Source organism: Cebidichthys violaceus, unplaced genomic scaffold, assembly GCF_023349555.1.
Source record: "Cebidichthys violaceus isolate CVI_PGR_0920_01 unplaced genomic scaffold, fCebVio1.0.p SCAF_17, whole genome shotgun sequence".
NCBI classification, from domain to species: Eukaryota; Metazoa; Chordata; class Actinopteri; order Perciformes; family Stichaeidae; genus Cebidichthys; species Cebidichthys violaceus.
This window is the reverse complement of record NW_027176340.1, coordinates 4319012-4345522: the sequence shown is the minus strand read 5'-3', so window position 1 is coordinate 4345522 and position 26511 is coordinate 4319012. Positions and strand designations below refer to the sequence as shown.

The following is a 26511-nucleotide window of genomic DNA, read 5'->3' as shown; positions in this document are numbered from 1 at the left end:
GGAGACAGGGGAAACAAGGAGTGATTAATTTTACTCCAACCTACTCGACCTCTGTCTGGGGGAGCGGTCCCCAGAAAGTCTGATACAGAACAGCGAGGCCCGTCTCCTTCCTCTCAACTCCCTGGATCAATAACAGATTGGCAGGTCAATCTCTTCAGGAGAAACTGCACGGCCAATGAGAGAGACCCTGAGCGGCTGAGAACCGCCTCTTGTCTGCATTTTCTCACCATTCGGAGGATGAAGCCGAGCATTGATCTGTGTGTTTTCGCTGAGCGGATCCCTTAGCTGGCTTTATCGATCAGCTCTAATAAAGAGTGGATTGTCTATGAGCATCGCGGCGTGCTCAATGAGATCCAAGGCCCCAGGGTGGCAATCAACTCTTTTATCTGCCACTCTTCAGCCCACTACCATCACCACAAACATTCAGGCAGGTGAAATTAAAATCGCATTTAAAGCAACCGTGTGACGAAGTCGAGTGTGACAAGGCCATACAGTATATCAGAAATTATTGCTTAAATTAGTTGCCGATCATCTCTTGGTCTCGGCAATTGCAGAACAGCCAGAGGCGTCCTATTTCTCCAGAGAAACATCTCTACCCCCTGATGTTTTGTGTGCCTAGATATAAAAAAAAAAACAACCTCTGCTCTTGCTGTTAGAGAGAACTACATATTTGTGCATTAACTCAAAATTTAATTTGTATTCGTTTTTCTTTCCCCAGGCCCCATGAGCCAGGTAAATTGAGATAAGTGTGCCTAATGTATGTTTCAATGGAAGGAGAAAAGAAAGGGTTGCTGTGAGTCAGCAGATATGTTGAGTGTGAGGCAGCAAGGCTCCATCACTCTACCAGTATCTGTTTGTTGTTATCATTAATGTCATGATGGGAAGTGTGGTACTGTAAATTAATATGCGAGAGTAGCCATCAATTAAGGTTATTTTTTTTTCTCTGCATAGGGAATAATAATAAATCAAAACACCACTGTCTCCCGGCTCTCTGCCTCGGATTTGTCTGGAGGGCTGGATGAGGGCGAGTCGCTTGCTCAAGATATGTCTCAAAACTCTTGTAGCTCTGGGAAATAAAAGCAGATTTCATATTTTTTCACCTCCCGAGGAACAAGGCTAGATATTTGTTCTCACTGAATGATCCGTGACATCTATGTATATAAGCAGGGGACCGTTGCTGTAGCTTCTCATCCCCGCCATCAGGTGGGTTTTTTTTTTTGCTCTCCTGCTGAGGCCTGTGCCCTGCAGTGTGTCCTTTCTACCAAAACAGCCCTGCTTCCCTGTCAGCGAGGAGACAGAAATGCAGTGCAGCAACCCTGCCGAGTCCCCTGCTGACTGACTATCCAAGGACAACACAGCCACAAGACTGTCCGTCTCCACTTGTGTCCAGCGAATTAGCTATGAGATGTAAGACTCCCCGAGCAGTGTCATGAACCAGGGATTTGACTGGGAGACAACTGAAACCCCCCCCCCCAACATTGAGCACCATTATGTGCTAAGGACTGTGGGGACAGAAACACACCTGGAACACATCATGTAAAAAGCTATATATCTTTATTGTGATTTCTTTAACGCATGGATGGAAATGTGTTTTGTTTAGGTGCAAGTGTGCCAGCGCTTCTGTGCCCTCCAGTTAGAAGATTAGAGAACAAACAGCAGTGCAGGGAAAGGTAAAAAGACAGGTACAGTTGCACACACACGCACACGCACACACACACACACGCACACGCACACGCACACAATGCCACGCACATGTGCTCGAGCCACAAACGCACTCACGGCTGATAGAAGGAGATATTCACTTCTCCGGAGGGTAACTTCGTGCTGAATTAGATTTACTCTGAGGTTTCAGTGCATCTCTCCTCCTTGTTTACCCTTAAAATGAACAGAATCTGACTTATGTCCAGAGGAAAACTTGCTCCACTAAAATATACCTTATTAACAAGCTTATGATTATCCAGAGGCCCCCAGTTACAAGAAGCAATGAGACATGCCCTGCCCTCCTAGTTACATTTCAAACCCCTCGTCCAAATAGCTGGTGACAGCATATACAATCGCAAGGTGTCTCCAGAATGAGGTTATTAATTCTCCATGCATTCATTTAAATGTGCATCCACGGTACTAGCTGCACTAATAGGAAGAACAAATGTAGTTTGAGAGGAGCCCCAAGGTGATTGCTGGATGTTTACACTCCAGTTATTACAACCCGCCCCTCTAGAGTCATGTCTCTAATTATCAACATAAAGTCCTGATTCCGGCTCATAATTCCGAGTTTGAGGAGGACACGGAGAGGTGACATGAGGAGGAAGAGGAGCTGGCCCGATGCGCGCCCCTGTCTGTCGCACAGGAATTGCATGTTTGAACGGAGGAACGACCGCTTGTGTCAACAGCTGAGTCGAGTGCCACAGATAAGCTGTTTAAATACAGGAAGTCAAGTGATTGGACCTTCAAAATAAAACACGATTAAAAAAAAGTCCTTGAACAAATGTTTGGATGTTATGCCAAATCTGTGCGCAATAATTGGCATATTTTACAAGGGAAGCCATTTCCCGAGTCGCCCCGGTATTATATATTCGCAAAACAAGTGCACTACTTCTGATCTGTCAATGATATTTCAATGTAGTCAACTATGCTCTCCAGAAGGCCCTTTATTGAGAATACAACGGTTACATATTAGCATTCCCACTCTCCCTTCACGTAAATCCTCTATATTGCCCTAAATCCGATCAATTGTTTGTTGTTTTATTATGAAAACCAGAATGGAAACATTATATCCCTGTGGTGGCGAGCTTTACTCTGTATGGCTGTTACATTGGAGAGAGTGGGAGAGAAAAGGAGCAAATGTGCGGCGGCGGAGAGGGAGGGAGGACAGCGAGTGCGCAAACAGGCAGGCAGGCACATCAGCAGCAGCGGCAGAGCATCTTCCTGATCCTGATCTCCCGTGTCTTCAGCTGCCAATCCTCTGTGCGTCTCTGATTGAGATTTCACTGCCGGCTGAAGTGTGCAGAAGCCTCCGCCAACCATCACCTCCCTCCACACACTTTCTTCTGGAGCTGGGTTATTCTTAGCTCAGCTGCAAGGGACTGTCCTTCCGGTCCTTCTCTTATTTATCCCAGTTTCTTGAATATTTAATGGAAAATGGCGATCTGCGCGCCATCGTACGGTATTTTCTGCCTCTTCACAATCCAAACTGTACTTATCATATGCGTCTCCACGCCGACAGACGGGACCCACCTCTTCCCCCAGCACTACACGTAAGTACCCTTCACCGTTTGGGGGATAAACCGGGGCGCGGAGCGCGGATCTAGGACAGGTGGCCCCGTCAAGCCTGCACATGCAGCTCCGTTTACCTTGGCGCGAGCCGAGCTGTTGTCCCTGATGTTGAAACACAGGAGACGCAGTTTCCGTCTCTGATGCCGCGTTATGAATTTCGCTCTCACGAAGCCTCTATGTTGTTTTTGTGTGAGCAGTGGCATTTAAATACCCAAAGCCGTATTCAATTTGAACACGGAAACAGGCTACAGGGATCATGCACAGGTGCCCCTGGCGAATAAACCACACGAGCAAGCATTTATGAGAACATCCACAGGGATACAAATAAACTGATGATAATAGTCACGGTGTTGTTTTGCCGTCGCTGCATGGGAGGGAGGGGAGAATATCCCATTTACGCATGATGGATTGGATAGGCTGAGCTACAACGAGGCTAGTCTTAAAAGTCCTCCACTGGATACTGCACACGCACCAATAATCATCTCTGTCCCACAGCAGGATACACCGGTGTTTTTAACGGGATAGGGACAAAACCAATTAGTTAATGCCGCAGGAGCGCCAGGTCTTTAAACCTTCAGCTGAAGTACCTGCACCTCGGCTCGTGTCTACCAAAAACTCCAAAACTACTTGCATAGACTCTGATCGGGGGCAAATGTGGCGTCATGTTTGTAGTGATCAGAAACTAGACCTTTTTCCCGTTAAAAGAATTCTATTTGAAATGTAGACGCACTTATGTCAGTGTTGCTTTATCCTGGTTCGCGCATGCAGTCACAGCAAGCTGAGCATCCGGCTGTGTAAACTATTGTTGGACTTTTTCAGGGTGCACCTGTTGGGAAATTGTTGTATCAATTTCTTCCAAAATGCGAACGCGGTAATACTTTCACCTTGAATGACACACGGAGACAGACGGAAACATCACGTCTGCACGCGCTTCAGTTTACCAGCTTTGCGTTGTCGAACTACTCAAACAATGTTTTGCCTTTTTTTTTTTTTTTTTCTTCTTCTTTTTAAAGTGAAAGTTGCTTGGTTTGATATTACATTTTCAGTTTTTGCGGTCCAGTATTAAACCCAGTGAAGCCAGTGCAGAAGTTCCTCACTCAAGTCTTTACGTGATGACGTGTTGATCTGATGGGAACACGATGTAGCCCGTCGTGATGATGATTAGTCAGTCAGGTTCACAGAAATGGAGAATCTAAATGATTCCTCCCTGATTCATCCACTGGGGGATCTCTTTGTTATTCCTGATGGCCAAGGTGACTTTCAAAGGAAAATCTCTAATCTTACATTAGGCCTCTTGTTGATTGACTTTTAAGGACAATTAGCTGCATCGATTCGATCACCTGAGCGCCATTAAAGACATGTGATGTCGAAGGTTTGGTGAACAAATTCAATCGGATTCCTGTAGTTAATTCATAAAATGCTCAGCAATATCTCCTCTACTTTTCCCTGCAAATACAGCTCGTTTTTGTTTTTTATTTGTTGGACCTATACTAGAATACAGTCACCATTGTAATATAACCATGTGAATCTCATTAGATAAGACAAATAGTCTAGGTCTGGTTATATTTGCACCCTGTATTATTTTCAGGCATCTCTTGGGTTTTATAAACTGGGTATCGTGTCACCCACATCGATGTGCTATTTGCCAGTTACCTAGTTGAAGTGTATGGGGAGCGGCTGAGGCCGTCCATCGGGTGTAAAGGCCTGACACAAACACCAGTTGGAGCAAGTGTGTGTTTGAGGTCTAGCTTAAATAAGATTAAAATACGAATAAAATAAAGTTCAGATATACAGCAGGGCTAAGAAAGAGTACGTTTTCTACATGTTGCCACCTTTTTTTTTTTTTTTTTGCAGTGTTATGTTAATAGTATAGTGTGTGTGTGTGTGTGTGTGTGTGTGTGTGTGTGTGTGTGTGTGTGTGTGTAGAGGTAGAAAATGTTTGCATGGGGGGGAAATTATTTCTGCATTTCTCATTTATGTGGAGGAAACCGGTTTCAATAACTGTAATCTAAATGTCCAATCTTCTTCAGGAATGTAAAATATACTGGCGTAGCTGAGTCTATATGAAACTCAGAGCAATTTCCTCCAAATTTCGTTATTTCCACACATGCGAAAATAGTCCACCTCTTGCCCTGAAAGATATTTCGGCGTTGCACTTGGAATGACAAGACCCATTGCAGCAGAACGAATATGGTGACGGTGTGTGTGTGGCTGACACACAGGTCATCCATCCAAACCCATTTCATCACGAATTTTCCCATAATGTTTTCGTTACTAACATAAGCCATAATACACAGAAACTAGTAAAAACACAGGCGCCGAATAGCAAAGATATTATACTACATCAGACTACAAAGAGCCAGATAGCATCAGTCTGCTTTCATGTAGTGACGACTTCTCTGTTTTTAAGAGAGATCCCAGCGTTCTCAACACAGAGGGTCTCCAAGCATTCATTGAGGATTAAGCCTCAATATACTTCGCCAAACAAGTGTCTCCTTGTATCTCAGTAGTTGATACTGAATTGAGGGTTCTGCACGTTTGGGACAGTGAAATATTTTTCTCTTTTGATGTAGCATTAGTCTAACATAAATGTCAAGTTCTCATACAGCATTTTACAAAAGAGCCTTTAAATGTGAACTTCATGTGATCTCGCCTGATGCAGGTCAGTTGCGTTAAGGTTCCATCGTCGACTTGTTGCTGCGTGTCGCTTATATCATTCACATCAGTCTGCATTTTTAAGTGAGCTTTTGATTAGACTTATTGTATTGAATGTAATGAAATAGATTTAAAAAAAAAAAATATGAAAGCAGCAGGAAGGAGTGACGAGGCTAATGTGTGCGGGTGTGTCTGTACTTCTGGCACGTGTTTGGATTGTGATACAAAACTTACTGTCGCCTGAGTATTTTGTCATTGTGATACAGTTCAGACAATGATGTCACTGGACTCAATAGTTCACCTTTTACTTTTTGCCTGTTTGATAGTGACAAGTGTGTGGCTGACACACAGGGTGTTCATCCGAACTCATCTTAATTGTCTTTGACTGAGGTTGGCAACATGGGCAACGTTAATGTTGCAGTAACTATCACTTTTTATTATCTTTAACGATATCTTTTGATACTATTTACTCAAGCGTTTAACTCTTTAATTTTTCTTTTATTATGAGGAACTTTTAACTGGTTATGAAACGGTCTCAATTTGATACTGATGCCTCTAAACAGCCTATATAAGTAAACAAGACCATCGGCGAGAAGATTGGCTATTTCTATATAGTTATTCTTAATGCTCGTTATCGGTGCCACCAGGTCCGATTCCGGCAAAATCAGACAAAAATCATGCAGGTTCATCAGAAACCCCTTTAGCTCGGACTCCTGTGGGGCCTCCAGACAGACCCAGATCCGGCCTTGCTGCTTCGTTGGACCCGCAGAGGTGGAGAGCTCTGTGCCTGGCAGCAGCATCTCCTCCTCCAGCCAGGAGCAGAGCTTCCCCTTGCTGCTCCCCCGGTCCCCGCTGGTAGCCAACACAGACACCACGCTGCTGGAGGCCCAGGCCGTATAGCTTGGTCCGCTGGAGGGAAGGAATGTACGGGAGAACCAGCACCAGAACTGAGAGCAGCTTACCGTCAGACCCTGCTGCAGTAATATAAAAAGGTTCTCTAAAGGGAATCTGCTGCTCAGAAACACTACCGCCATTGTCCACAGGGAGTGCCAACATCAACACAACATGAAAGTTCCCCGTAGTAACTTTAACTGACAAAAAAGCTGTCCGCTTGTTCTCACTAATTTACACACCTGTGTAAAAGATCTTTTGATATGAGAATTACATCACTATTATTTAGCTGAATCATTGCCCAGCCTTATTTCTAGCTGAGTGAACTGAACAGGATTTACCTTTTTTCCTGCTTAGCCATGTCGTCCACGTTTATAGATCATCCACCCTTAGTTCAAATCAAATATTGCATGAAAACAGTAATACCCAATTTAGTCAAATCAATCAAATCAAAGAAATCTTCTGATGATTGATTGGGTCAATACTGTGCTGCTTCACCAAAATTGCCCAGCTCTACGGTATATGTGTATTTATTACATATACTTAAAATATATGAAATAAGGCCCTCTTTCTGCATGTCATTCTGTGTATATATACACCCACACACAAATACAGACAATGTGCGTGTGTGTGTGTGTGTGTGTGTGTGTGTGTGTGTGTGTGTGTGTGTGTGTGTGTGTGTGTGTGTGTGTGTAGCCTAATGAAGTTGTGTAAGAAGTCTGCGTGGCTCGGGGCAGAGGTATTGTCCCTCACTGTTAGTATCACTGCGTCCTCCTCGGCTCTGCTCTCACTGTAAGCTTGTTTTCATTTCATATCGAGGTGACCTTTTCATAGTCGGCGGCCTCTCCCCAGCGGTCCCGCTCCGCACCGTCCTCTCCGAGGCTTCCTCTCGCTCGCTCTGAATCTTGTCCCCCCCCCCCGTAAACACAGCCAGTGCGCCTGGCGTGTTTGCTCTGCTGTTAAACTCCCGACGAGGCCCGCTCCGGCTGTGTGATCATGGCGAGCGCTGTCACTACTCGGCAGACTTGTGCAATTAAATAAATCTGTCTTCCCTCTTGTCTTCTGAGCAAATCTGACATTTAAAGATGACATTTGTCTCAGCCATCATATTAAAAGACAAACGACTCTGTTGTGTTGTTGATGCTAGTGATTAGCTATCTGCAGACTGCTGACAGGAAAAGGTTGGCAGAGAGTCAGTGGTTTGCTCGCAAACGCATGACAGAATTTATTCATCTGATTGCTGAAAGATGAGCTTTCATAATGGAATTTCTTTTTTTTTTTTTTTTTGGAGTGAGAATTTCTTGTTGGCCATCTACTTGTGGTTTTGTTCAGCTTGTATCCAGGTTGGCCGGTTAGCCCCTGCTGCTGCTTTGAAATAATCTAGTGAAAATCTTGATCCATTAAGTCATTTGTTGCTTGCTGGGAGATATACAGTGATGAGCTTGAGCCGTTTGATCTCTTAATTCCAAACTTGGCTCCGTCTAACAGAGATCAGCTCCTGCTTAGGGTGCATTTCTGTCAAACCTGAGCAGTTTTATTGCAGAGCCACTGATCCCAGCCGAGCCAAGACAGGCACGTTTGCTACCAGTCCTGCCAGGGCCGAACCATATATATGCAAGATGGAAGCTGCCGATGATTAACCCAGACATTAGGAGAGGCAGGACAGGGACGCGTCCAGATAGGACAGGGGGAGAGCATGGCAGTCTGACAACAGAAAGAGAGACGCACAAAGATTGGTCGGGACTCATTCTGACACGGTCTCACTAACACACTCACTCTCATCCAATGACAAGAGAAATGAATGATGATGACGTGCTCAGGTGATGATGTCGAGTGATGCAGATTGAAAATGTCTAATTTTATTTCCCAGAATGATTCACTGGGCCGGACGCATCGAGAAGGAGCTGGAAAAGGTTCTGCAGCACGTCACCGGAACTCAGCAGATGAGATCGGTAAGTTGACGTCACACTTGCGTGTGACGCGGCACTTTTCTCTGCATTATTAATCAACGCGACTTCACTGGGCGAGGTTGTCCAACATAAGCTTCCAAGTGTGTCTGTGAGGCAATGTGTTTGTATGAGCACATTGCCTCCTTTTAAAGACATTTGGGTTTAGTATTAACTCTATTTTGAGATAATTTGACGACTATAAATGTACTTTTTTTTTTCAACAAATATTTTTTGTGAGTCAGATATCACTCCTGATAGTTCTGGCTTGACCTTTTTAAAAACTGGAAAACAAGTAAAATGATTTTAGCAACTTAACAAAATGTTTTAACTATTTTTAAAAAGCATAGAATTTGAAAGTTCTAGCACTAAATGACACATTTAGCAGAATATGGTGTTGGTTGTTTGTGTCCGCGTCCTCGTATGAGGCTGAGTGTAACACGTGTCTGTCTTGTTGTAGAGCAGATGGTTGAACAGAGTGTGATTGACACCGTTTCATCATATTTCTGCCATGTGCGCATGTTCACCGTGCTTCCAGGGTTTGTAATGCACCCTGAGATAAATGCTTCATTATTGCTGTATGGGTGAGTGTGATTCATCCAGCCGGTACCATGCCTGTGGCGGCTTTAATGCTAGCAGTAACAGTGGTTAGTGTGATGGCTGTTAAGTGTGGTGGCGACGTTGATGGATCCCAGAGAGGAGAAAGTGAGTTGACAGCGATGGTGCCGGTGTAAAGGTTAGTGACCAGTGGTGGATGTCAGGCAGACACTACGTCTGCATGACAAAGAGAGGTTGATTTGTAGCACTCATCCAATATAAAACACACAACAGAGGATGTTTACCCATCAAAATATTTGCATTTCCCAGTTTGTGCAAATATGTTTTCAGTATTCCTACTGATGTGGACTTCTAAACTAATGACACATGGTTTCAAGGTGAAAGTGTGTTGTTGCTTTGTGATTTAAAAAATCTGTAGGCAAAATTCAAAATTTCACCAACTATGAAAACCAATTTTGATTAAAGCTTGGTGACAATGCATTTTTTTGGGGGGGGTTTCTGAAAGGGTTTTAAGAGCCCAAGAGGAAAGAGAATTTTCTCAACTGATAAAAAAAAGCCAAGTCATCCTTCAACTTACCTGAAACTTAAGAGAAATAACTTCGAGAGGCATTTATTTTTACCAGAATGTCACAACATTTCTCCCTCTACTTTTTAAAAATATATTCCTACTTTTATAATATATGATGCAACTCATTAAACATGCAGACTTTGGTGGTGGTAATTGTCATATTTAAAGGCTGCAAGTCATGATTATATATTTCATTCTTCTGCTGTTTCTTTTCCTGAAAAGCAGACTTATCATTTGGTCTATAAAATGTTAGAAAATAGGAACAAATGTCCATCACAATTTCCAAAAAGTCCAAGGAGCTGCCATCAAATTGCTTGTTTTGTCTGACCAACAGTCCAAAGCCAAAAGATATCGACTGAACAATCCAATAAGAGAAAAAAAGTAGCAAATCCTCACAAATGAGCAGCTGGAACGGGGGAATGTTTGGTATTTTTGCTTTTAAAAAAGGAGTTGCTGATTAATTCCTGTCAGCACCTTATCGATTAGCTGAGTAATTGTTTCAGCGCTATGATATTTAGAGTGATGTACTGTATGTCTGGTTAAATGTGTGACTGCTTGTTGTAAAACTCGGACATAGCTGAATAATCCTGAACGTAACGAGACCCGGTGTTGAGCTGTGATGTTGACATGGCGTTAAGTGCTTTCTGTTCTGTGGATTCAAACTAATTGAGGCAACGTGTTGCTGAAGTTTTCTCTGTGGGCCGAACCTAGTCAAGCCAGACTCTTCTAAAAATATGAAGTCCATTCCAGTTATGTCTTGTGTAGGATGCCCATATGGGCCTGTGTGAGCATGTGCGCGCTGGCCCGACAGTGTGCACAGAGCGGGTGTGAAAGAACATTTATCATGGCCCCAAACAGGAGTCGTCACAGGGTGTGCTAAATGGCCCAGCATGCCTAGAAAAGCCATTTTCTAAATGGATGCCTCTCTCTATACGTGTGTCTGATAGAAATCTTCCCAGGGCTATGCCGGCTGGTAACAAGATTGCCTCCCTCTGCGCCCCCTTCCTCTTCATGCGTAGTTTATTCTCACAGACAAAAAAAAAAAAAAAAAAAAAAATGTAAAGTGTGTGCAAATTATTTTCGAGTTTGTCTTACATGGAAAGAGACAAGGAAGTAAGATGAATATAATGTGGTCTGTTCAGTTCCTCTCGGTCGAGATTTTATTTTTTCTAACAAGTGAGGTAGCGGGTGAAAGAGACAGAAAGGCCGAGACGGGGCAGCACAGAACCAGCAGAATATCTTTAGAATTGGTCGACTTGAGAAAAAAAAAAACGAATGTTTTGATGTGTTTTTTTTTTTTGGTTTTTGCATATTGCAAGTTTCAAGTATCTCCAAAAATACATAAAACTGAAGTTATTTCAATGTTTAAAATCACATTCATACGTCTGCCCAGGTTTGGTCAAGATATTATTCCTCCCCGGGGGAGTGAAAGGAAGATAGAGGGTGAGTGATGTATCGGAGGAGTTGGAAGTTTCGAATGGAAGAGTGTGGAGCGCAGATAGACAAGGAGAGTGGGCGGCTTTTAGAGCGGAGGAGGGGTTTTTTGAGAGAGAGAGAGAGAGAGAGAGAGAGAGAGAGAGAGAGAGAGAGAGAGAGAGAGAGAGAGAGAGAGAGAGAGAGAGAGAGAGAGAGAGAGAGAGAGAGAGAGAGAGAGAGAGAGAGAGAGAGAGAGAGAGAGAGAGAGAGGGGATGAAAAATGGCTTGACAATTGAGATGGATGTTCAGGCGGTTTTCTGTGTATATTTAGAGTCAAACTACTTAAGATGGATGAAACGATAGAGAGGAGGGACGAGAATTGGTAAATTTAAATGTGAGCAGACGAATGCTGTTTATAGTCCTTATCCTCCTCATTATCCTGCGCGCTGCTGTGTTTCATGTGTTACATGCAGTATGCGGAGATGAGAGGCGGCGGTGGACACCGGCATTGTTTCCCTATCCTCTGGCTTTTTCCGAACCGTCTAAATAGGCACACATGAGCACGAGCGCCTACACCCACATGCTGTCATTACAGCAATCCGATGGTTTATCAGAGATAATATCATTACGCACATATTTAGACACCTGTGGACACGTGTTCACGGTACTAAGCTGTAAGATAACTATACTCGGAGAGATATTCTGGACGAACAAGTATTCAGTAGTAGATCTTCAATGTCTTCCTCATGTACAGAAGTATTATCAGCTTAATGTACATCATAAGTAAAACTACTCATTCTGTAGTCCCCTTTGTCTGATGAATAATTGTAATGACATAATTCGAATACTATATAAGTAGCATTTTCCTGTTGTAGCTGGTGAAAGTGGAGCTAGTTTTAACTGCTCACCTTTTATACAGACGGGTAGTTAGTCCAGTTCCCCCACCAGCGGGTCAGAAGATCAATCTAAAGGGTCGTGTGATTAGTGCGGTAAGAAATAAGTTGCTCTGCACAAATTGTGTGTTCAGTTTTGCTCTTTTGTAAGACGTTGGCTAAGTTGAGCTCTTTGGGCCATGAACAGTTATTTAAATAAAAGCACCTGACACAGTTTAAAGGGGATTTTCTTTTTTTTCCGGTGGACCTACTTAAAAACTCTTAAACATCTGAAATATGACAAGGAGACCCAATTAGATGCTGCTTTTTTTTTTTTAATCATCAGCCCAAAAAGTATTGTTATGTATTGTATTTATATTTTAAGTGTAGTGGAGCAGTCGTATTAAGTATCAGAAATTATTCAAAGAACTTTAGTGCAGTACTTGAGTAAATGTACTTAGTTACTTTCTACCACCACACCTCCAAACTTGCAAAAAAGCACACACACACACACACACACACACACACACACACACACACACACACACACACACACAGAGTCACAGCGTCACAGCTTCAATTAAGCAGGCCTCTTAAATGGCGATGCCGTGCAACACGTGTTGAACTCTCAAATTCATTTCAATAAGAAGAGTCTAATCAGCATGAATAATTTAGCCCGGTGCACATGACTGCTCCTGAAGCCCTCGGTTCCGCCTGGCACTCTACAACTCTGCACTCCGAGGATCTGTCTGCCGCACCTCCACGCCCTCTCCTGCTGTTCGCTGCTCTTGATTACTGGAAACCTGAGACGACCCACATCCCGATCAATATACCCACACGTAGAAGCAGGGCGGAGAGACAGAGTGCCAATTAATGGACGTGGTATTCATCCAGTTTTCACATGAGCTTGAATCTTTTACTTTGACCAAGTAGGTTTTTTGCCTGCACTTTAGTCTCTTTTCACCGGTGGTCAACGCTACATCCGTCGGCACGCTGACCTCATGCTGGCTGCAGGTTTATCTCCGTTCAACACAGGCTCTCTCGCCTGTAGTGCTTCCAGTGTGCAGGGCTGTGGCTGTGTCTGTGTGTCTGTGTGTCTGTGTGTGTGTGTGTGTGTGTGTGTGTGTGTGTGTGTGTGTGTGTGTGTGTGTGTGTGTGTGTGTGCGCGCGTGGGAAGTCTCCCTTTTTTTTTATGTCAACATAAATGAAGCCTCTGGTTCCAATTGGTCTGCACAGGTATGTTTTTATGACTTGAGGGAGATGTTGTTTGCAGGCTGAACACAATTCCAAATGTCTTCTACAAACCTCCCTCCTGCTTTCTAGAAAAAGAGGACAGGCGGCTCCAACAAACAGATATCTCTATAAAGTACACTGGTGGATTTACTCACTATCGCTGACTACAGGAAATTTCCAATAATCTGTCTCAAATGCCCAGTGCGACTAGACATCACCCCTGCTTTCACCCCCCTCTCTTTCTAGAGCTGATGTCAGCTTCTTAGTGCACTGATCTATCAGTGGACGATGATGTGAGGGCTGATCATTGCCATTTGTTTCTTGATTTAATAGCTCCTTTTGCCTGGAGAGTTTACAGGGAGAGTAGAAGGTCCCTCCTCCCACCCTGAGAAGTTCCCTTTAAAGGAGAGAGAGACAGCTCCTCTCACAGCTCTCCTCCATCTTCTGGCCTGGACCTTGTACAACAGCAGCTTGTTATCTGGCTGTGTGAAACATCACAGGCTATTTCTGCAGGATAGATAGTTTACTCTCTGGCTCCGCTTTTCTCTCCTAGTGGCTCGTCTTAAGTTTCCCTCAGTCATTGTGTGGCACGCATCAATACGCACCTCGGTTTACTCTTATTGAGGTCTTTATGGTGACATCAATGAATACATAATTACTGCTACTTTAGCACATACACAGCATCAGCAAACACTGCACGGTCTTGTCAGCTATAGGTTTTTTTTTTTTTCTGAAAATAATGTATGCATGTGTCAGCTTTACAACTAGTTGTTGATCATGTCTACTGGTAGCATTTGCTACAACACCTATGAAGCAGAATAGAAAGTAAACACTTCAGTTATGACATTTGTCAAATTATGCAATTATTGGCCCTTTGAATATAAAATCACGGTTAGGGCTCGTTTTGAAGAATAAAAGAGTTTTGGTACTGATCCAAAAAAAAAAAAAAGAAAAAAAAAAAAAATATATATATATATATATATATATATATATATACTTTTTTGTTACCCCAGTTTGATTCAACTAACTTATCAACTAACTGATAAGTCAAAGTTCTCAAATGTTACATTTTGTCAGCTGTAGCTGTACAAAACTTTATTGAAAAATTCTAGCAACATTTTTATTTAAATTCATAACTATCTTCTCAATGAATAAGTAAACAAAACCATGAATCTGACGAGACATTTGATTCCAACCTCCGATACTCGGTGCTGGGTTGGCGTTCTAACCCAAAACAGCCCTGTGGCAGAACAATGCAAGGAGCTGCTGCAGTGTGGGTGGCTTGCTTCAGTTACTGGTGAGTCAATGAGAAATGCCATCCAGGAAGTCCAGTTTGAGTAATGCATTGATGCATTCGAAGGCTTATCAGATGCCAAAACATTGACTGAACAGAATATTATGAGAAAGGAGTTCACTGCTCTGGAAAATTACCAATTTCCTTGATTGTGAGGTAAACAGTAGAAGTATGCCATGCATGTGACAAAGTGACCTACAAGGAATGTGCGCTTCCCGAAGTTCATTAACTAGCTCTATTGTGATATATGATAATCACGAATAGATTGTGAAGCCTTGTTTACCTAGTTATCTATTCATTTGTGTGTCCTCGTGGGTGTATTCTCCCATTTTTAAACCTGGCTACATTCCAATTCAGACATCACATCTGCCATTGCCAGGAACGGGGGTTCACCAGGGTTACACATCAGGGCCATGGAAGCTCAGACATGGTCAGTTAGAGAACCACCTTTTTAATTTTGTGTGGAACCCTTGTGTAACTCGCATTTCTCCGTTTGTGTGCCAACTTTAGCATTTACTGTGTATTTACCCCAAACAAAAACACACACAACAAAATAACTGTGGACTTTAAGGGCACATAAAACCGGTAGCAAGCTGAACGTTAAGCAGTGTGAGAGCTGGTCAGCACCTTTGCTACCAGACTCGCACTCCTCTGGGCTGACAGGAGAACAGAAGGGCACATAAATGCACACTATTTATTTTTCTGCCTTTTTTTTTATTTGGTTTTCTGACACTGGGGAAGGTTACAAGGATTCCTCAGCTCCCCGGCTTGATGGCCTGGCACTGGTTGGCGGTGTTTATATAAATGAAAATACATATATCTGCAGAGTGCAGCCCTGCATGCAGATATCCCGGGGTTGGTGTTAGAAGGAATTACTTTAAATAGCTTTGCAGTACAAAATGTGACATTTTAGAAAAAACTAGAACCAGATTATATAGTGTTGGTGCCCTGTCAGTTTCAATTTTTATATACAGTATATTTTTTGTATTGCGTTGTAGCCATAATCGCAGCAGATATTTTACATTTAGAAAAAGGTTTTTGTGGGGTTGAACCATTCCAAAACCTCCAGAATATTTACCTATTTAATTTAAATTTGAACTGAAAATGAACTGCTAATCTTCCGATAATGTGTATTTCAAATCAGTCCTCCAAATCAGTTTGTTAGGTAATATTACATCTTTTATTTTGAAACTGTCAGCAGATATGTCAGTTCCTAGACATCTCTGCCTCGAAACAAAAGTGTTTGCTTATGACCTTGAGTGTTTTAACTCCTCAGTCTCACGAAGGCTGTAAAGACACAGTGATACATGGTGCCTGCTGCTAATGCAGAGTTTTACATTTTCACATTTCCATTTTAAAAACCTGATACATTAGTCAAATTAAGAGGCGGTCCACTGGGGGGACGGGGACGGCTCAGAACAATCGGAGATGGTTGGAGTGTCTGAATCTCGCTGACTTTGTGGTACATTTGGGGGCTTCATTTGTCTAACTAATTGTTGCTTGATGAATTCAAGGAAAACAAAAAGCAGATGCATTCATGCTACTAGTGTCTTTTTGCACACGTTTAAAGGAAGGCAATATAGCATTATGTGTCAAAATAGGATTAGAGGTCTGCTAACGCTTCAGCCCTGTCAGAGGAAGATGCTTTGTTTTGCCTACGCTGCAAATCTTTTCTCCTTGTCTCGGTCTCTCTCCACTATTATTTGCACAGTGTGTGAGCATCCTTGTGTAACTTCAGTCGTCTTCTGTTTGATGTTTCAGAGAGCGCATGACGTGTCTTTGGTACTATCTGTGCTTGACAGAGAGAAAAAAAAAAAACCAGGTACAGTTTCCTGAGTGGGTTGCAGTGGTAATGTAGAGTGGCGTGATGCCCTAGAAAATTCCAGGTGTGAAGTGCTTTATTCATTCCACTGCAGAGGGAGTGCTTCTCTGTGTGAAGTGGTAGGTGCAGCGTTTACTTTCCATTGTGAACAAAAATGTATTTATTTCTTTTAGGGCTGTTTTGTTTGTGCATGTGAGAGAGTTTGTTTGCGCTGAAGTCTCTGAGGTTTTGTCCTCCTCTTCTTCTCTTCCTCCTCCAACTGCACTAGTCTGGGATTGATTGGTCACAGTTCTGAATAACTTTAATTGGCTTGACTCAGCAGTGGGTGGTTCTCAAACGCCACGCGTCTGTGGAAGTCCTAGAAACGCTTTTTCATTTTTGATCTCTCTTCTGCCATCTGAGAGGGGTCTCAAGAAGTGCTACCTACAAATTTTTCATTCCACTGATCGTAGTATTTTCTGTTTTGTATTTTTTTTGTCTTGTAAAAACCTGAAAGAGAAGCTTTCTCTCCCTCCACAGTCTATCAACCCTCTTCTTTGGCTTCGAACTAGACTCACTCTCATCTCTGCCTCTGGCCCTTTTCCCAGGGCTTCGTTGTTTGATGGGATTTGTGCTCCACCACTACAATAGCTGCATTACACATATACAGTACTCACGCATGTGCATTCATGCACACATGCGTATATTTGCAAACACATACAGTTCATCCATACAGTGTACTAACCCTTCCTTCTGGAAATGACATTTGTTTACCATTCATTTTCAACAGCAAATACATTTTGAGGAAAATGTATTGCCAACTGAACTAGGATTTTATGGAAACTGAAACTTGAGTATCAGCCCTCTTGCAAAATGTTCATACTGAAAGTATCTGTAAAACGTACCTAAAGCATGATTAATGCTTTGATGATAATGTCTAAGCACAAAAAGCAGTGGGGAAAGACTTGGTGGTCTTGGTTAAACTTTGATAAAATGAGTAGAATCACGAGACAGCACATGTTCACTTCATTAACATTCAACAGAAACCATGATCTACCCTAACCTTAACCAGAGTGCTGTTGTTTTCTAAACAGAACCACACACGGGATTCAGGATGTGAACTCCAATATCAAAGTGCTGTGGTTCGTACACCAACCACCCGCCCCAACTACCTCTCAACAAGTTGTGTATGGTACAACATAGTAGCACTTACTTTAGTGGACAAAGCATTGCCAGTGAACATAGCTTTCCCTCAAAACATATTTGACAAAACAAATTACATTACATTACATTACAGTCATTTAGCAGACGCTTTTATCCAAAGCGACTTACAATAAGTGCATTCAACATTGGTAATCAAAAGAACTACTAGTCACCAGAAGTCATAAGTACATTTCCTTTTCCAAACAAGCATCTAAGAGCATGAAGCAGAGCATAACTCAGAGCCAAGGTACAGGGCAGAAACAAGAAAAACAGTTAGTGCTATAAGTAGTACGAATACAATAAGTGCAACAAGCTAGTATGAAAACAATAAGCGCTAAGTGGAAGGCTCAGGGTAGCACTTCCTGAAGAGGTGGGTTTTCAGCCTGCGCCGAAAGATGGGCAGCGACTCTGCTGTCCTGACGTCAGTGGGAAGTTCATTCCACCACTGTGGGGCCAGGACAGAAAAAATCCAAACTGACATTGTCTGCACAACATCGACCACCAGAAACATCTGTGTTTGACTACTTTGTGTAGTCGAGATGTCACGAATACAACAAGTGTTTTCAAATCACGAGAATATAGCACTTACCTCGAACCATTCCCATTTTTGCTCGTACACCTTTGCATCCCGAGTAGAAATACCTAGTCAACTACTACTCTAACAATTTTGTCAACTAATCGATGTGTTTTAATTGACAGACTGAGTTTCTCCTCAAAGAATCAGTTGAGAACCAGTTGTCATTTACAATGAAGAATTGACCAAAAAGGCAAAAAAACAAACAAACATCTCAAACAATCTCATTATAACGTTACAACATCATAATATGTACAATATATAAAAAACAAACAGTGTTCCTGGAGAAGCAGTTGCAGTGAACAGAGACCGTTTATAATGAGTTATTGAAGGAGGGTAAGGGAATGAGAATGTGGAGTTTTAGATTCTTTTGCAACTCATTCCAGTTGCTTGCAGCAGCAAACTGGAAAGAGAAAATCACCATGTCATTTGGAATGACCATGTTGATGAAATTGCTAGAGCGTAAATTGTGGTTACTGTTGGAGGTGAAGAGTAGTGAGCTGAGATATGTATTTTTTTTTTTTTACCAATGATAGTTTTATAGATGAACTGATACCAGTGGAGCGATGGCCAGTTGACTAGAGAGTACAGGCTACAGTGATGAGTGTTGAAAAGGGCACCGGTGAGGAAGCGGATGGCGGTATGGTAGAGGACATCTAGTTTGAGAATATTTTTGGAGGCGGACCTGTAGATTACGTCACCTTAGCCTATAATAGGAGGCACTGTCATTTTAACCAGGGTGTGCTTTGCAGAGTGGGTAAAGGAGGCTTTTTTATGTACAGAAAACCAATTCTTGATCCAACTTTGAAAAGCAAAAAGCAAAATATTTTGAGAGTGTCTGCTGAAAACCATAAATGTTGGTTTGGTTCGTTTAAGAGAAGATGAAGGTTGGAGAAAGCATGTTGGATACTATTGAAGCTATACTGCAGGGAAGTCAGGGCGGTATTCAGGGAGGAGCTATGTGTGTACAAGATGGTGTCGTCGGCATACAAATGGATGTGAGAGCCAACTGCAGCGTGAGCAATGTTATTTATGCAGATTTTGAATAAGGTTGGACCTAGAACCCTGAGGAACACCTTGGACAGGGACAGTGGGTCACCCTAATATCATACGTCAACATGGTCTCCACTTCCACTGCTATGCCGATGATGTCCAGCTCTACATCTCCACAAAAGTCATTACCACTGCTGCTCACGCCACTCTGACCAACTACCTCACTGACATTAAATCATGGATGCAAACCAACTTCCTCAAACTCAACTGCGATAAATCTGACATGATCATCATCGGCCCCAATTCCCTCACTAAAACCAGTCACAACTTCTGCCTCACCATTGACAACTCCACTCTGTCTCCCTCCCCACACATCCGCAACCTCAGAGTCATGTTTGACAGCAACCTCTCCTTTGGACACCACGTTAACCAAATCACTAGAACTGCCTCCACCCATCACTCTCCGTATCTGCTGCTGAAACTCTGATCCACGCCTTCATCACCTCTAGAATCGACTACTGCAACAGTATTCTTCATGGCACATCATCCAAAATCCTAAATAAACTCCAGTACATCCAGAACTCTGCTGCTCGCCCACTCCCGCTTCCGTGATCACGCCACCCCTGTTGAATCTCCACTGGCTCCCCGTCCCACAACGGATCCAATACAAAGTCCTTCTCCTCACCCACAAAGCCCTCCATAATCAGGCCCCCTCCTACCTCACCGACCTGCTCCACCACCACACTCCATCTCGTTGGCTCCGCTCCTCTAATGCCAACCTCCTGTCTCTTCCATTCAAGACCAAGCACTGGACATGGGGCGACAGAACCTTCTCCATAGCTGCCCCCTCCTTCTGGAACTCTCTCCCCAAACATATCCGAGACTGCACCGACCTTTCCATATTCAAATCACAAATCAAAACCCACCTTTTCAGAACTGCTTTTAATGTGTGACGAATGTGTGTTCTATGTTTTTAGTGTATAGCTTTTTTTTATGATGATTTTAATGTTTCTAAAGTGTCTTTGAGAATTTTGAAAAGCACTATATAAATAAAATGTATTATTATTATTTATTACTACCCTCAGCTCTCACAGAATGTACACGGCCAGAAAAATAGGTGTTAAACCATGCCAGACCACCCTCTGAAAGACCTATGTCTCTGAGCCTATCAAGCAAAATTATATGGTCCACAGAATCAAAGGTCTTTGCCAAGTCAACAAATTCATGGCCGGTTCTAAAGCCAGACTGCATAGAGGTGAGAATACTGTACAAGCAATTGCCATTGCTCAAAGCAGGGGATGTAGTAAAAGGCCTGAAACTCACCGTCACACATTGGACTGACTGTAAACAAAGAGAACATCGTTGCTTTGTCTTTCTGTTATTTCAAAGTCAAACTGCAAGATAATGAAAAACATTTCCAGTCCCCCAACCGATATTACAGTTTACCTTTTCAAACTAAAGCTGTTTATCACTTGTATATTCATCAATCTGTTGAGCAGATTTCTCTCAATTGGGCATATTGTTAATGCTGCTGTGTTATTTTAATGATAGCTTTACTTTCAAATGGTTTAAAAGTATGCTACAACAAAAACAAATCAATAATTGATGGTTACATAAGCTCATTTTTTATATTCATGGCATGGTTGAGTCTTTATAATTGCTAGACTTCTAACGAAACAGCTTGTCCTGTAAACTGACATCCAAGTTCCGAGTTTGTTTATGAATAATTCTGGCACTCAGACTTTTTTTTTTCCCTTTTGCGAGTTTAGATGTGGTGGTCTATTGTTGTTGCAGTTATAAAAGTTAAATTAGCATCGGCACTGTAATTACTATCACTCAGCATGTGTTTGTAAATGGCACGGTCGGTCTAATTTAATTCAAGCTAAATGCATATAATCATATTAATGACTGCATATGTGTGATTTAGAAGGCTGTGGGAATGCAGAATTCAGTCATACAAGTGTTTGAGAAAAACTACTGAGAACTTAATCAATCAGATATGTTCAACTTTCATTCGGACTATTATTGCTGTAAAGCCGCAGTATCTGCTTTACATAGGTATTGTGAGTGTAAGCCAGCAGTCTGTTTTTGCCTACAGGCAGCTTAGCTTCCATTGTCATGTGGATGTGGATGGCATGTAAAGGAATTTTTGGGGATGCTCAGGAGTGAAATCCTGAAGAGTGCAATGGATTTAAGACTCACTGACACAGTAAAGTTGCGCTTTCATCTGTGTTTTTGGTGCCATACAGTATTTGGTGTTTCCTGCGTGTTTGGTTTCATGTGGCTACACGAGTGGTCTCTTGAGTTTTTCGGTATGATGATTAAAACACGTGTATATGTGTGCGCTGGCGTGTGTTTTTGTGAACTCTGGACCACCAGCTCATTTCACACACAGACAGACATCAAAGGCAGTTTGAATTAACCCTGCGTGTCGGGGCCGCTCTGCATGCCATCCTCAATTTCACGTCTCTGCCGCTCCAGCAGCACCAAACTTACTTGCCCATTCATATTGAAATGAACAGATGGAGTTTTGCCATGCACCGAATCGCCATCCTTGACTGAGAAAAGATAAAACTTCAAAAGAGCAGAGATACATTCGGATCTGTTTCCAGGTGGTGAAGCCGTTTGTCATAGTGAAGGTGTTCTGTGTCTCTGAGAAAGTGTGGGTAAAGGGCAGGTATCATGTTTTTCTTATTAAAGCAGGTCAATTGTGTTTCCATTACAGCCCTCTTGCAAAAGCCTGCTCTCTTTCTCCTTGATTAGACACTGCAGAAATGATGTCATGGTCTCAAACACACACACACACACACACACACACACACACACACACACACACACACACACACAGGTACACACATCCAAGCATATGTGCCTCACCTCTTTTAACTCACTTTCAAATCCATAACAGGAAGCCGTGGCCACCTTCACCATATTGTTTGCTTGTGTGTCCAGATTGTGTTTTTCGATTGTTTTGACTAGATAGCATTGCTTTTGCCTCCAAACACTCATTTTCACATTTTCACCTCATCTTGGCAGCTAATTTAATTTTTATATTGTATTTATTGATCTGGCCAACTTCAATTTCCTGCAGCGGTATGATTCTGTTGCATGATGAAAGCGATAATGTAGATGAACAAGCGGCGATGGCAAGGATGGAAATGGTGATGAAGAACGTGATGATGATCATTTCTGCGGGTGATTGTGATTGGGATGAGTTGTATGCTGATTAGAGTGGTGTCTGAAGATGGCTGGGGTCACTGCAGTATAGGTGAGTGAAGCCATCAGCTGCACTGTGTATTTTTAATATCTCCCAGCCATCAGTAGGCTGCCATGGCAGCTATTCAGTAAACACATTCATATTTCATTAATCTGGTCTCTCCTCTCTCCTCCCCCTGACAGCCTCTTATTGTCTCCTCTAGAGGTTGTTCAGTAATCCACTGAGACCATACCTCATCCTACAGTGTTACCTGCACCCACACACATACGCACTCTGCTGTATAAGTGCTGTCGTCGGATATCTTTTCATGTGGTTATTTAGCATACGCTTTCAGAGTCTCTGATGGTTAAATTTAAGTGTATAGGACCACTGTTAATACAAATACACCCACACACTGTATCTATGCACCCTACCACTTGTATTTACAGTATTGTAAGCACACGCACACAGCGTTTATCCCACTGACACACAAAAACACAAAAATAGCTGTTGGGTTAAACAACTTTAAACGAGTGTATGCTCTTTAAACAAAATATCTCATAATTGTGTTCACGTTGTACATGAGTAGAGATGAGTTTGTCATGTCTGGAATACGTGTGGGTTTATTTTTTCCACATGCTCACCCACGCACCGTTTCACCCGCGCTCGTCAAGACAGGGCCACGCAAAACACAACAGATGAAATAGCATTACATAACTCTAGCAGGCCTGAGGTTGGCGCTACAAGCACATACAGAATAAGGGAGTTTTAGGCCGACGGTTCTCGACCTTGGAAAATAGCACTTGACAAAGCAATCTCAACTCAAGGTCCCTTACTTTCCTTATCTGGAGCTTTTGACTGTGTCGGCCACTTCTTTAAAATGGCTGAAGATCCATACCAGTGGACACCGGCGGTTGCATTGACAAATGTATGAAGTTTGGTTCATATATGTACAAAGTTTTTCTGTCACTGGACGGATCCGCAGTGCACAGTTCTGTTCTTTACAAACTTCACAAATTCAGTTGACAAAATAATCTTCATTAAAGTTCCACTTACTTTTTTTTTTCCCAAGCTTAAAAGGAGAGTCAAAAATACAAATTTTTCCTCTTACCTGTAATACTATTTATCAATCTAGATTGTTTCAGTGTGAGTTGCCTATTGGAGATAATGTTGTTAGACCATGTGAGCATTATCATGTATGGAACTATTTTCTTTCAACCATAGTTCAAAGAAGAAAGTTTAGACATATTCATTTAAAGGAGAAATTGAGGTTCATTTTTTCAAATATACTTTATTGTCGCTTTGAGCATCGCTAGGCGAGTGCCATATTTTCCCATCGTATTCAAGAGAAGATGAACATCTCTTCAGCAGATTTCTCCAAAACTAGGCAACTCGCACCACTCAACAGCAATCTACAGTAGATTGAAAAATGGCAATACAAGTAAGAAGAAAGATGTATTTTTGATTTTGAGATGTTGTGAACTGTTCCTTTTTCATTTTAAAGTCAATAGGAATGAAGGCGATGTCCTGAAGCTGCTCTGCATATAGCTTTTTTTAATACAGCAGACTTATCATAATAGGTAAAGCACAGGTGTTACTAATAGCATTAACAATTGCTCCGTTCTGTTGAAATGTCCCAGTAAGCCATGACAGTGTGACATTGAGCCAGTGTGCAGAATATCCTGAAACTTAAGCAAATACATGAAATGCAGGTCATGTTTCAGTTTATTATTTACACCTGTGCTTTTCCTACCGTGACATTTCAAAATGTTTTTCATGAAAAAGTCATATATGGAAGTTTTAACATCTTTAGCTCTCTTTTTCTATCAAATCCGCTGATGAAGAATTGATAGAACAACTGAATTAGTGAAGTGAACAAGGGGAACAATAATCAACATACATCGTCAACAGTAAGATCGTCTGTTTCTACTGGAGCCATTTGTGTCATTTTATATTTTCAGTCTATCCACATCACACTTATTTCACACAAGTGATGTGACATCATTTATAAATTGTCCATAATCTGTTCCCACTATGGGTTCCTACCGACGCTTTGCACTACATCACCCAAGCGACCAAGTCAATGTCTCTGTCATCATGTTGAGCACAAATAAGAGTCCCTCTCCTCAAATAGAATTTGAAATGAACTAATGATTTGGCACTAATGGGTTCATTACCAGCCATCTTTCAAAATGTAAAGATCATTCGGAGGGCACGACCTAATACTCAGAGACTTGAAGTTGGGCGCTTGTGTCGGGACCTTAACTGTATACGTCAAATGGTTCATCATGTGTTTTTAGAGTCCTGCTGAAAGCAATTATAGCCTCGCAGAGTTCATTTCACAGTGATTTCTTATGCAATTTATTTTTGCATGTCAATAAAATGGTAATGGCTCATTGATTGTAAGGTGGCATTTTAGTAAAGATCTGTCCCGTAGTTCTTGTTCTATACTGAAAAGAACACTTGTCACTGCCCATAATGAAGGCTTGCTGTAAATTTTCCTCGTATGAATTATTCAGTTGCACTCAGCTGAACTGATCTTGGTGCTTTTGTACATTGTGTGCGTGTTTGTAGCTGCTCCAGATAAAGATTATGTTACAGGTCTGCAGAGCGGGAAAAGGGGATAAAGCTGTTTGTATTGGATAGGATTTAGCATCAAATGAGGAAGATAAATAGTCCACCCAGGCCTGATTGAGCCTCATAATGCAATACGGACTCAAGGATACAAGAGCGTAGTGCGGCCTGCACCTGTGTGGAGCTTAGGTGTATGCACGTGCACATTAGAAAAAGATTCAGTTGCAGCCACATCATGAATAAGGAGAAAATATGTTTGGTATTGACAATGAAGTCTTTATTTTTGCTTGCGAGTGTGTCGTATTTGTGAAGGTATTTTGGCATTGAAGGTGGCTCAGCAGTTGATTTGTATGGATTGGAGGTTGGGAACAGTCTCATCTGTCAATGATGTTAACCCTGCATGACCTCCAGGGTCTGTAAAGTTAAATTCACTCTTAAATAGTTGTGAGTTCTTCTGGGACTCCTCCTCAGCACCATCACCACCAGCAAGGCCAGCAGCCGACATGAGCTCATGACACAGAGACATGTAAGCTGCTCGCTAAATCTGTGGGCCAGATCCACTCGTATTTCTGCTGCCCTTTTTTCCCCTAACCATGTCCACACATGTCTATTTTCAAACAGGCTGTTAGTCACTGTTTTTTTTCATGGCTCTTATGCCTTTAAAATCCCAGTGAAATGGAATTTGTGTCCTGTGACAAATTCTTCGCATTTGATTGGACTGCTAAAAGTTGGTGGGTTTGGAATTAAGCGCGATACAGAGCTACAGAGAACACACACACACACACACACACACACACACACACACACACACACACACACACACACACACACACACACACACACACACACACACGAACACACCTCCATCACCTGTTAATGATGATAAAAGGGAAACTCTGCCAAATTGATTTTCAACTGGCTCTTTGTCACTGCAACACAGTACAGGTACAGGACGTTCGGTTTGGCATGCGACACCCTTTCGATACACCCAAACAATTGTTCATGTCACCATTAGTTGGCAGCTGTAGTGAGCTAGTTAATCTGACAGGCTCAATGGACAACGATAAATCATAAGGTCATAGTGCTTGAGTCAGCCCTTTTTTCCTGCCCTGTATAAACAAGCTAAATTACAGCCCAGTTCAGGAATTAATCAACAGGTCTTATCAGTCTTATGATGGAGCCTTTCAGAATCAGAATCAGAGGGACTTAATTGATGGATAGGGTTACATTACATTACAGCACAGACATTTCGGTGATTTATTTTTGCTATTTATTTATTGACAATATGCCAGTATTTGTGTGCCTTAACTGTTAAAGTAAGTATTATGAGAGTGTATTTAGAATGTTCAAAATGAATGAAAAAAAGTTATTCTTTGTTTTCCCTATTGTACCGACAAAGTACCGAACCATGACCCCAAAACCGATGTACATTCCTTACCGCGGTTTTTGTGTACCACCATACCC

The 26511-nt window shown here is 42.2% G+C and overlaps 1 protein-coding gene across 2 annotated transcripts in view; it reads left to right on the top strand.

Moving 5' to 3' along the window:
• Window positions 1-2834: 2834 nt before the first annotated feature.
• The window catches only part of cacna2d2a (calcium channel, voltage-dependent, alpha 2/delta subunit 2a), a 141474-nt gene continuing 117797 nt past the window's right edge, over window positions 2835-26511 (top strand). For both annotated transcript variants that reach the window (XM_068712219.1, XM_068712218.1), the window contains exons 1-2: window positions 2835-3254; window positions 8690-8771. In XM_068712219.1, coding sequence (XP_068568320.1) covers window positions 3139-3254; window positions 8690-8771 — 198 coding nt within the window. In that variant the 5' untranslated portion in view covers window positions 2835-3138. The remainder of the gene's footprint in view (window positions 3255-8689; window positions 8772-26511) is intronic.